This window comes from Phoenix dactylifera, chromosome 16, assembly GCF_009389715.1.
Source record: "Phoenix dactylifera cultivar Barhee BC4 chromosome 16, palm_55x_up_171113_PBpolish2nd_filt_p, whole genome shotgun sequence".
NCBI classification, from domain to species: domain Eukaryota; kingdom Viridiplantae; phylum Streptophyta; class Magnoliopsida; order Arecales; family Arecaceae; genus Phoenix; species Phoenix dactylifera.
The window spans coordinates 11065412-11076352 of record NC_052407.1 but is presented as its reverse complement, the minus strand read 5'-3'; the positions used below and the strand labels follow the sequence as shown (position 1 = coordinate 11076352).

Here is a 10941-nt window from a genome sequence, read left to right as displayed (position 1 = left end):
ATCCCCTGAACCACTCTAATCCAGATAAAGGTGGGATTTGATCCAAAATCAATTACTGCTGCCAGCGAAAAACTATCAGCAAACTAGCAGACACCTTTAAGGTTTTAGAAAAACAGAACCTAAAAGTTATTTTTCAAAGCAAGAAACTTTTGTCCTCCTCTCTTGGTTGGTCTCCAGTATAAGAATTCGGATCCTCCCGCCAGTGTTTCCATCCAAACTCATTCAGTTCAAAGAGGCACAATTCTGTTCAAGTGGATGCCACTAAGGAGCAATTGGTAATTGCAGAAAGTGTAGCATGATGCAGACTGGTTTTGGCTTCAATGGTTTCAAGAAAATATTTGGACAAATTTAAATTCATGTGGCATGGTAGAGTAATATCCTAGGTGCTCGAATTCTTGTGCTCGCTATGATTAGCAAATTTCTTCTATACATAATAACTTAGGATTTTATTCAAATAGACTAGTTGGAAGGTATTATTTAGATTTTTGATTCTGTATAAGTATTCAAAATCTATCTAGCAAATAACCGATGTAGAACTGAATACAAACCCACATGAATTCTCACGATATGCATCTCATGTCTGCATGACCCATGCGGTGAGGAGGATTCACTGACGTTCCTAGCTATCCACATGTGGCCAATAATTTCGCCCCTTCAAAAAAAAAAAATGTCTAGACCAAGCATACGATAGTCTACTGGAAAGACCAAACCAGCCGCCAAACATTGGAGAGGACGAACATCACGACTCACGAGGGATGGAAATATGAAATCCATGGAATAACACCATCATACTTCCTCTCGAATTCTTCTTCCATGCTGTCGACCAGACGCTGAAATCGACGTGCGTGTCATTAGCGGCCCACTCATTCGCATTAAGAAAATGACCGGGTCCTAACCGTGTACTTTCCATCAAATAAGACGGCAATAGCAAACGACCGCGCCGCCTCGATGGCCCTCTGTGTCTCCTGGTCAGTTCCACGGAAGCCTTCTTTTTTGACAGAGTCTTCAGCTCGCTCTTCCATCTCATGTGGAAGGTCGAACGAACCATCATATGAACTACTAGTGCATGGATAGAGCCACATTTGTCCTCTAGGTGAGTGAAGCTACAAACTAAATCTCCCTGAAAGAATTTTAGAGGTCTGGGTGAAGGAGGTGAACACCGCTTGATATTTGATATACCCTACCGACCTGCTCACATTGACTTGTTAATGTCACAATAACTCCCTAGACCAACCAATTTGCAGGCAGAGAACAGTTCTGACAACATGTTTCTTCTGAGTTTTATGAACGTACGAGTTGAAGGTGAGAAGTGGATGTCATCTGTTTTCATCTGTGGATGTATGGAGAGCACTCACAGTCGCTCAGTTCTTGGCTACCAGAGCAAAGCAAGCCCACAGATGCATGCAATCATAAGAGTTTTTAAACCATCTTGTGGAACCTTGAAAAGACCCCAGATGGAACTGGAATTGAGTCTACTTACTCCACAAGCCGAGACACTTCCAGGAAATTCATAATATTTGGCTGCCGACAATTTTTTTTTTACTGGCAATGCAACTCCGCAGTCCGGACCACCTCCAGATCATTTAGACGAGGAAAGTGCAAGTGTGGTCCCTCCTCATGTGGGACCCACATCATTGAAAAATAAAAGGAAAAAAAAAAAGTAGGAAAACGGGGCAGCTTCTTTCCACATGAAACTTAGAAAAAGATGCTATGAACAGTCAATTTTATCAGATTTATCTGAAATTTTCTCCGGCATTGAGAGCGAATTGCTTGGATCTTTGAAAAGTTTTCTCCATTGATTATTATAAGCAATAGTACTTAGTGAGATTCATTTTCTATTTTATTATTTATTGTTCAAATTTGTCTTATTAGTGATTAATGTTTTTGTTGTAGATGCAAAGATTCAACCTTGTTGTTCAGCCTTTAATTGAACTAGAGAGAACTTATTATAATCTTATTATTCTAAATAGTGAAAAATCTTGGATGGACTAAGCCCCATGATTTTTTTCCTTCACATCGAAGGTTATTTCACGTTAAACATTATGTTGTTTCTTGTTCATGGATTGTTTGATTATTTTGTTTGTTAATTGTTTGTATAGGTTATAGAGATTATTGCTGCTTAGTGAATTATAGTAATATTTTATTTAATTACATAAAGAGAAAAAAATTATGGTATTATTATTTTTTTATTGTAATTTTTCAGTAGAAAGAGACCCCTTCGTAAATGGACCCCTTCCTGCAACTTGTTGTAAGAGCATATCACAAAACACTGGCAATTATAATTCCAAATCACACGTAATGGGTGGGAGACCTGCGTCTTTCGTTGTTATTGCAAAACATGCAACTTGTTCCAATGATAGAAGATCTTATCAATTGATAAAATCTTTCTGCATCCAAACAAGCCCGTAGTTTTCTTTCTACTTCGTAACACCTCATGCATCTCAATCGATTGTCCAACAACGACCTTGTTGGGACATTGCGTTGCAATTATAGAGCTTGCAAGTCTCAATTTCATTGAAATTTAATTTTTATTCAGATGAAAGACAAATTTAATTACTATTAGTAATACATATACACCAATTATCTCATTCATTTTTTCAAGTATTGTGAATTAAATATTATTGTTGTTGTTGCTGCTGCTATATGATATGCGCAACTCATATATGCCCGCTGCATTCATTGAATGGCCTATTAGGGAGCATGTTTGATCTCATCATGGCCATGCATGCATCTCAAGTCCACAATTCATATTTGATCAAATCAAGCAGGAGAGAGGACCACACTGCAGACTATAGAAGGAACACCTTCAAATCATTTGAGATTTCCAAAAGAAAGGTCAATCAGTTACTCCTCTATTCTCCTCATTAGTAGTTGTTCATACTATTTTCTTTTGTTTGAATCATTCCTTGATGTATTCTTCCGGTGCCTTCCTTGAAGCATGGCATATAGAGATGCCCAAAGAGGCCAAATGCTATCTTCTCTCTTAAACGAGTGTTCGTATGTGTGAATTCCACCGTGTTGACTGACCTATCACCATCCCATACCTTCCGTGAGACTCCGACCGCAAGCACTAAGACGTGATCGCATGGCTGCATTCGAGCCAGGCCAATTTAAGTCCCATCCAAATTGCCATCATGGCATCCCTCTATCAGCTTTATTTAGGCAGCGCGAAGATTCCAGGCGCAGGCAATCGAGCGAAGGACGCGGTGGACTCCAGACACCGTGTCGTTGACCCAATAGACTGTTACGGACTAACCTTCGAACTGCCACGCGGCTGTCGATCTATCTCGTATTAAAAAATCTAGGCCAGCTGAAGCAGCAGGATGTCGGTAAATAACAGAGTGCCACGTAGACATTCCAGATGGAACACTTGCTCTTTTAAGCAATTGAGCATGCTCCGGCAATCTTTCTGCCAGATGGCAAGAAGAGGGTGGGGTGCAAGTCATAAATTATTATAAATTTACAACTCAGCAATTATATATATAATTTATTTTATATATACTTTACATGTGCCCCCAAGATAGGGTGCAATTCGCCCGAGCATTATTGAGGTTTACCGTGGAGTAAAAATTATATTTTTATTTTCAATAATTTTTTTGGGTGACTAAGAACTCACTTGATTCGTAGAAAAAAATTTCTTATTGAAATAATTTTTTTAAAAAAATTGATTTCTGAAAATATATTTTTTTTTCTAAAACTGAAGTATCATACATAATGTGTACGAATACAATCAAGAAAATCAAAAAGCAGTAGAGAGCCGTAGGCAGCTCTATCTCACCCTCCCATAGGTGGTCCTCCGAATGGTTAGTAACAAAAGATGTTACCCAGTTGGCCGCTCCATTAGTCTCTTGAAACATATGCTTCACCTGGAGCACCAATCTATCATGAACCATAGCCCGGATATCTTTCAAAAGCGGGTGGTAGTCGCCGACTCCATTCGACACCTGCAGGATCCATCCAATCATCCAAAAATATGATGTTTGAAAAAAATAATTTTGGCATATTTAATGGATCTTTCAAAGCGGTTTATATTTAGTTGAGCATTTATTTTTATAAAAAAGTTACGTAAAATATTTATTATATATGTAATAAAGGAAAAAACTTTTTTTCGAAGATTTTGATAGCTTAAAAATAGTCTTGAAAAATATATATATAATTTTTAATTAGTAAAAAAAAGCTTTTTCATATTTTATTTGTGATTTTTTTAATAAAATATAAATTTTTTTTCTACTATTCCTCATTTTTAAAAACTCCCATCTTTTTTTTTCCGCCAATCAAGCGAGTGCCTCACGGACTTTTCAAATAGAACTCAACCGTGTACCGTAATTCTCCCCTCCTGACGATTCCAGGGGCGAAATTAACATTCACGTAAACCCAGCAGGAACCAACGAGCAACCTCCCTCCGTACTAGAATCGAAAGCAACCTCTCCAGCCTCCTTATAATCCCTCATCACTCTCTCTCATTACCATCCTCTCCCCCTCCACGAGAAACATCCATTAATGCTCTCAACTTTTCACCCAGAGAATTGGATGCAGGGAGAGAGCGCTCCATAATAAGTAAAACAGTCACAGCGCGAGTTCCCTCCCTCGAGTCTAGCTGTCCCTCCCGGGTTTTCCGTGGCTCAACCCCCTTCCCTTTCCCTTCCCTCCCCTCCCCTCCCCTCCCCTCATACAAAGAAATACGAACCCGGCTGGTCCCCAACTCCCTCCGGCGAGAAAGAATACGAAGAACTGTTAAAGACGAAGGCAGAGTGGCAGTTGAGCCTTCCCTTTTGCCATTACTATCACCTCTTATAATTCAGCTCCGACAGAGCACCAGCTCCTCTGCTGTCTACCAAGAATAGCATTAAAATGCCCACCAAGATCTCCAGCATCTACGAGACGTAACACCTTCCGGTGCCGGCAGTGGATTGCCACGACCAGCTGCACCAGAAGTAAATCATCATCCACTCCCATGAAGTCTCCTCCCGTGATGGTCATTCTCATCTTCTCCCTTCTCTTCTTGTTGCAACTGGCTGGCTTGGCTTCGTGTCAGCCATTAAGTTCCGCCGTCGAGCTCGCCGCGCTTTATAGCTTACGCTCCTCGCTCGGCCTCCGCGCCCGGGACTGGCCGCGGCGGGGCGACCCCTGCTCCACGTGGACCGGAGTCCACTGCCGGTCCGGCCGGGTCGTGGTGCTCGACCTCTCCAGCCTCCAACGCACCCGGGTCGCCCGGCGGAACCCCCGGTTCGCTGTCGATGGCCTCAAGAACCTCACTCACCTCGTCTCTTTTAATGCCTCCGGCTTCCTACTCCCCGGCCCCATCCCCGTCTGGTTCGGCGGCCTTCGGCGCCTCACCCACCTCGACCTCTCCTCCAACTCAATCTCTGGTGAAATCCCCCCGGCTCTCGGGAATCTCTCGAATCTCAAAACCCTGATCCTCGCCCACAATAGCCTCACCGGACCGATTCCTCCGCAGCTCGGGCATCTCTCTCTCCTCGTCTCTCTCGATCTCAGCTTCAATTCCCTCGAAGACTCTTTGCCGACGAGGCTCTTCTCCGGCGCCTCTCGGCTCCGCTCGGTCGCGCTGAGTCACAACAACTTCTCCAGCGAGCTTCCGGCGTCCCTGTGGTCTCTCCTGCCGGAACTGGAGCTTCTCGATGTCTCCTCCAATAACCTCACCGGCGAATTTCCAAGTCGCGTGCCCGGCAATGCCAATGCCAATGCCAGTGCCGGTGCCGGTGGCAGAGTCTTCGACCTCTCGAACAATCTCTACTATGGATCAATCTCTTCTGGATTCGGATATCTTTTCCGAAGATTCCAAATTGTCAACCTCTCGGATAATTATTTCCAAGGAACAGCACCGGTCGGCGGCCGGAGCACGAACGTCTCTTTCAAATTAAACTGCTTCCAGAACGCCTCGATCCAGAGGATCACAGCCGAGTGTGAGAAGTTCTACATGCACAGAGGTATAGCTTATGATGGCGGCGTGGCCCCGAATCCGGCCTCATCTCCATCCGTCAGGAAAAGCAGGAGGAGGAACTGGAGGTATATATTGGCAGGAGTACTTGGGGGGCTAGCATTTGTCCTCACTTTGGCTTCAGCACTCGTCCTATGCTTGGCGAGAAGAGGATCACGCCGTGCCGAACAGAGGAGGGACGTCCCTGCCGGTGGGGTCGCTTCTGAAGGGGTGTCCGAGGAGCTGCCTTCTCCCGGGGTCTCGGTTAAGCTGTCCGCTGTGGGGGATGCCTTCACATACGAGCAGTTGCTCCGGGCGACGTCGGAGTTTAGTCCCCTGAACCTGGTCGACCATGGGCGCTCCGGGGATCTGTACTTCGGCGTTTTGGAGGACGGGGCTTCTGTGGTGGTCAAGAGGATTCATGCGCAGGCTCTGATGCGGGAAGCACATGTTGCGGAGCTGGATTTGTTTGCGAAGCTTTCGCATGCGAGATTGGTCCCATTCCTTGGGCACTGCTTGGAGAAGGAGGACGAGAAGCTTTTGGTCTACAAGCATATGGCGAACGAGGATCTCTCTGCTGCTTTGTTTAGGAAACCTGGGAAGGAAGAAAAGGGGCTGCAGTCATTGGATTGGATAAAGAGGTTGAAGATTGCGACAGGGGTGGCCGAGGCCCTGTGCTTTCTTCATCATGAGTGCACTCCGGCTCTGGTTCATAGGTACAGTTTGATTTGCATGTATAGATACCAGACGACCTCGAGCAAGTTGATAGCATGGCATGACACTGTCCTGTTTTATTTAATCTCTCCTTTTAATCGATCATCTCATGTTTTGATTAGTACTTTGCTTAGACCTTTAAATAAAGATGCCTAGAATAAAGAACACTTAGCACAAGGCCTTTCCCTTCTTTATGGGGTTGTCTTTATAGGTCAAAAGTACTATCCATCAAAATTTGGGAGCCTTCTGTCATTATTTTTCAGGCTTCCTATAACATGGTGTTAAAATTCTAGTCAAGAAAAATTTTCTGCAAGAATATTGGGGGGGGGGGGGGGGGGGGGGGGGGGTCTGCCATGAAATTTGAACCCTTTATAATAGGAAAACATCTTATTTCATTGTAGTCTGTGCTCTTGAAACTTGGAAGCAACCCTTCAAGAATTCAAAAGTGATGGAAAGAAGTTCCAAGTGAAGAATCGAATCCATTTTCGAGGCAAAATAATCAGTCAAAGCAGCAATTTAATTCAGAGTCTTGTGTTTCTGAGACTACTTTAGTAACCGCCTCATACTTTAAGACTCATAACTTTTTCCTATTTTCATGAACTTCGGTGAGGGGGTATAGTTAAATTGGGTATGCTTTTAGACACAAGTCTAGATGTATAAATCTTCACTCTGATCTGATCTGATCAGGTCCGGATTGGATTATGGAGATCTTATATCGATGATCCGAGCTGTTAGATATGATTTACTAGCTGTAAACTCCTTGCAAACAAAAATAATTTGATTTAGAGAACTCTAGCCTATACATCAAGTGGTCAAACAATTAGACAATTTAAATAACTTGAAACAATACATGATTTTTGACTACTTGATGCCTTAACCTAAAAGTTGTGTTGCTGTACATGAATCCCTGCCACTATATGAGAGTGGGAAAGGGAGAGGAGACCACAAAATCCTTTTGCTAGCTGAAAATATAGATCAATAGTGAGTACAGAGACCTTGAGATCACCAGAACTCCCCATTTTTCCTTTCATTGTGATGAGCCAAACTCATAAACATGAGTGCTAATTTCTACCACTTAATATTTCCAAACACAAACACATGCATGCAAACCTAGCTAGTATATGCACTGAGTTTCAGTTATGGTTGCAGAGATATTCAAGCAAGCAGCATCCTTCTAGATGACAAATATGAAGTGCATCTTGGAAGTTTAAGTGACGTATGCACTCAGCAAGGAGATGGCCAGCAGAAGGCCTTCACCAGGATCTGGAGATCATCACAGTAAGTTTCTCTACCAATTTCATACTAGGATGTGGATGGAAGTTTTCTTCTTTTTTTTTTTTGATTGTGAGAAAAGGATGGCACTTTGCTTGTTGGTTGTTCCTCTATGTTGTTATGGCTATTCAGACCTCAACGATCTTCTTCCATCCATTAATTCAGAACCTTTTTTTCCTTGTCTTCGTTATTATAAGTTTGTGTTGTGATCGATGGATGTTTTGGATTCTTTATTTATGCTTAGACAACATTGTTAAAAGTCACTGCTCAATCTTATTTTTTCATTGTTTACTTTTTAAAATTTGAATTGATAAATATCTCAAGATGATCAAGTGTTTCTTAAATCACAGAAACTTAATTGATATGCATGTTATGAAACAATTTTGGTACTTGATTTCTGGAATTTAATGTTGATGTATGCACGAACTTTTGCTTGATTTCCGCATAACAGAAGTCATGGTATGATGTTGAATGAAGAATCCAATGAGTCATAAGTGAGACCACATCTGGCTGTCTGCACTTGAAGATCCCTAAAATTGCACTAAATCTAAGATTATTTCAAGCCAAGATATGCAGCTGTAGCTTTTATATTAGAATGATGGAAACTGCTGTGAAGGGCATACAAGCAATAGATGAGTCCAAAAACTAAACATATGGAGGCTGCAGCAGAGAAATGGTGAAATTGTGAAAGGTGCTGAAATTTTAGATATATGCAGCAAAGTCAGAGATGGCTTTGCTTGGGGGAGGGCCTTATTTTTAACTGATCCGGAAAAGAGAAGAGGCTTGGTGCTTGAGATTATGATAAGCGCCACTTCCCACATAGGAGGTTTACACTTAGATGCATCATGGAATTTGGAAAGCTGATCCTGTATTTGGAACCTAGTATCTAGTACCTTAAAGATGGCTGTTGTATCTGCTTGGTAGCCAAATGCATTTATTAGTTTATCGCTTGAGACTTCTATTTTTTTTAAAAAAAAATTGAATTGATGATTAAAAAGCTCAGAACAATGTAATTTATATCCTGACAATATCTCTCCTCTTTTTCTTGTCGTGCAGGAGGATATCTGAACAAGGCGTTTCCGGTAGGTGCTCGCAGAAAATTCAGTTAGTTGTCATCGTTGCTTATGCTTCGCTGTTCTGTCTCTCCTCCAGATCGATATAGCTGACGTTGTTTTTGTTTGCTCAGGCTCTCCTTCTGCAACAAGTGCCTATGATGTATACTGTTTCGGAAAGGTGCTTATGGAGTTGGTTACAGGCAAGCTTGGCATCAGTGGTTGCGATAGCGCCGCCATGAACGAGTGGCTCAATCACACACTGAGTTACATCAAATTTTATGAGAAGGAGCTGGTGACCAAGATCAAGGATCCCACCCTTGTTGTGGATGAAGACCACCTCGAGGAGGTGTGGGCAATGGCTATTTTGGCGAAGTCCTGCCTGAACCCGAAGCCCTCCAAGCGACCAATTGCGAGGTACATCCTGAAAGCTCTGGAGAATCCAGTAAAAGTCGTGAGGGCAGAGAGCCTCTCAAACTCTGCAAGACTTAGAACTACATCATCTCGAAGTTCATGGCACAATGCCTTGTTCGGAAGCTGGAGGAACAGCTCCTCAGACATTGCTGCGTCGATGCCGGGGTCCACAGGAAGGTGTCAAGCGAGCGGAGGAGACCGCTCGTTTTCAAACCATAGGACGTCGAGGGAGATCTTCCCCGAACCATCAGGGTTGGCAGAAGAGTCTGATGAAGAGAGAGGAAGGTCGTCCGATCCATCAAATATTGGATAATATTTAATTGGCTGGCTGTTCGAGTACCAGCCACCATTGGTGCTTGTTGTATAGTCCTTGCTCGCCAAGCATCTCGAAGGAGGCGTGGAGCGATTCTCGGCAGTGTTATGTGCAGGCTGGTTTGTTCCAAGGTGAATAACAAGCTGCAGCATTTTCTATTGTAATTCATCTTTCATTTGTTTGATCCTCGGGTGATGTAAAATGGGATGACGAAGACGTTTCCATTTTCACAGAAGAAAGATGAATGGTGCTTCTTTATTTCCTAAGCGAATGCCGATATATATATATATATATATATATAAAAGCAAAAAGTTATCTTTACAGAAGAAAAGAGTAATTAATGTACAACAAAGATTAATTAACATATAAGCCTTTGCTCTCAGTTACCATCCAAAATTCATCTTGAAATGGTGCTTCCCGATCCCCAGATTAAATTGAGGAGAGAAGCTAAGTACTGAAAAAAAATACAAGGTAAGGGGGAGAATAACAAGATAATAAAATATATTATAACATACCATCAATGAAGTCTTCCGTCTATCGCTTATTTAGACGTTGAGATGACTCCTGCAAAGAGACCCGCTTATTTAGCCCTTGAGATGACTCCTGCAAAGTGGCCTTGAACCGCTCTGGTGCTTGGGCTGCCTATCGGCCCGATCACCCAAGCTATGTTAGTGTTCCTAAAACCAGTATTAATGAACTTTGTTGGATGGTCTTGACACTGATCGAGTTCATGATTTGTGAGTTATTGAGCAAATTGAGTAGACCTGACCCACCCGAAACTATTACACATATGGTCAAGCCTTCCCTTATTATTTTTAATTTTATTGAAGTCATTGAATATAAATTAAATTTGCTTTTAATATTTTAAATAAATTTAGTAGATTTGCCTAGTGAAGTTTGACGGCTTAAGACGGAAGAGGTAAGTCTTATATTTCTTACTAATTTTTAAACTTGTAAGTAGCCCTGACACTCCTTATTAATTTTCAAATTTTCATATATTTTCCATGCTTATAATTTATATTAAAAATGTAAAAAATAATATTAAATATTGATAGCATCATGTTTTCTTAAAAATAAGAATCGAGCATATGACATTACGAGAATCATGATTTGTTTTGAAAGATTGGTTTTATGAATATTTTAGTGCTAAAGACCTTTTATGAATCATAGACTCTAATTTACCAAAATTTATATTTTTATTATGAAAAGAACAGTTTCTTGATTATTCTATTATTCAA

General features: G+C 41.8%; 1 protein-coding gene across 1 annotated transcript; it reads left to right on the top strand.

Annotated features, from left to right (window-relative positions):
- The first annotated feature begins 4453 nt into the window (after window positions 1–4453).
- Window positions 4454–9969, top strand: LOC103705703 (probable LRR receptor-like serine/threonine-protein kinase At2g16250). The gene is made up of 4 exons (XM_008789524.3): window positions 4454–6654; window positions 7802–7930; window positions 8981–9006; window positions 9111–9969. The coding sequence occupies exons 1-4, from the start codon at window positions 4955–4957 to the stop codon at window positions 9701–9703; spliced, it is 2448 nt and encodes an 815-aa protein (XP_008787746.2). The 5' UTR covers window positions 4454–4954; the 3' UTR covers window positions 9704–9969.
- The last annotated feature ends 972 nt before the right edge of the window (window positions 9970–10941 follow it).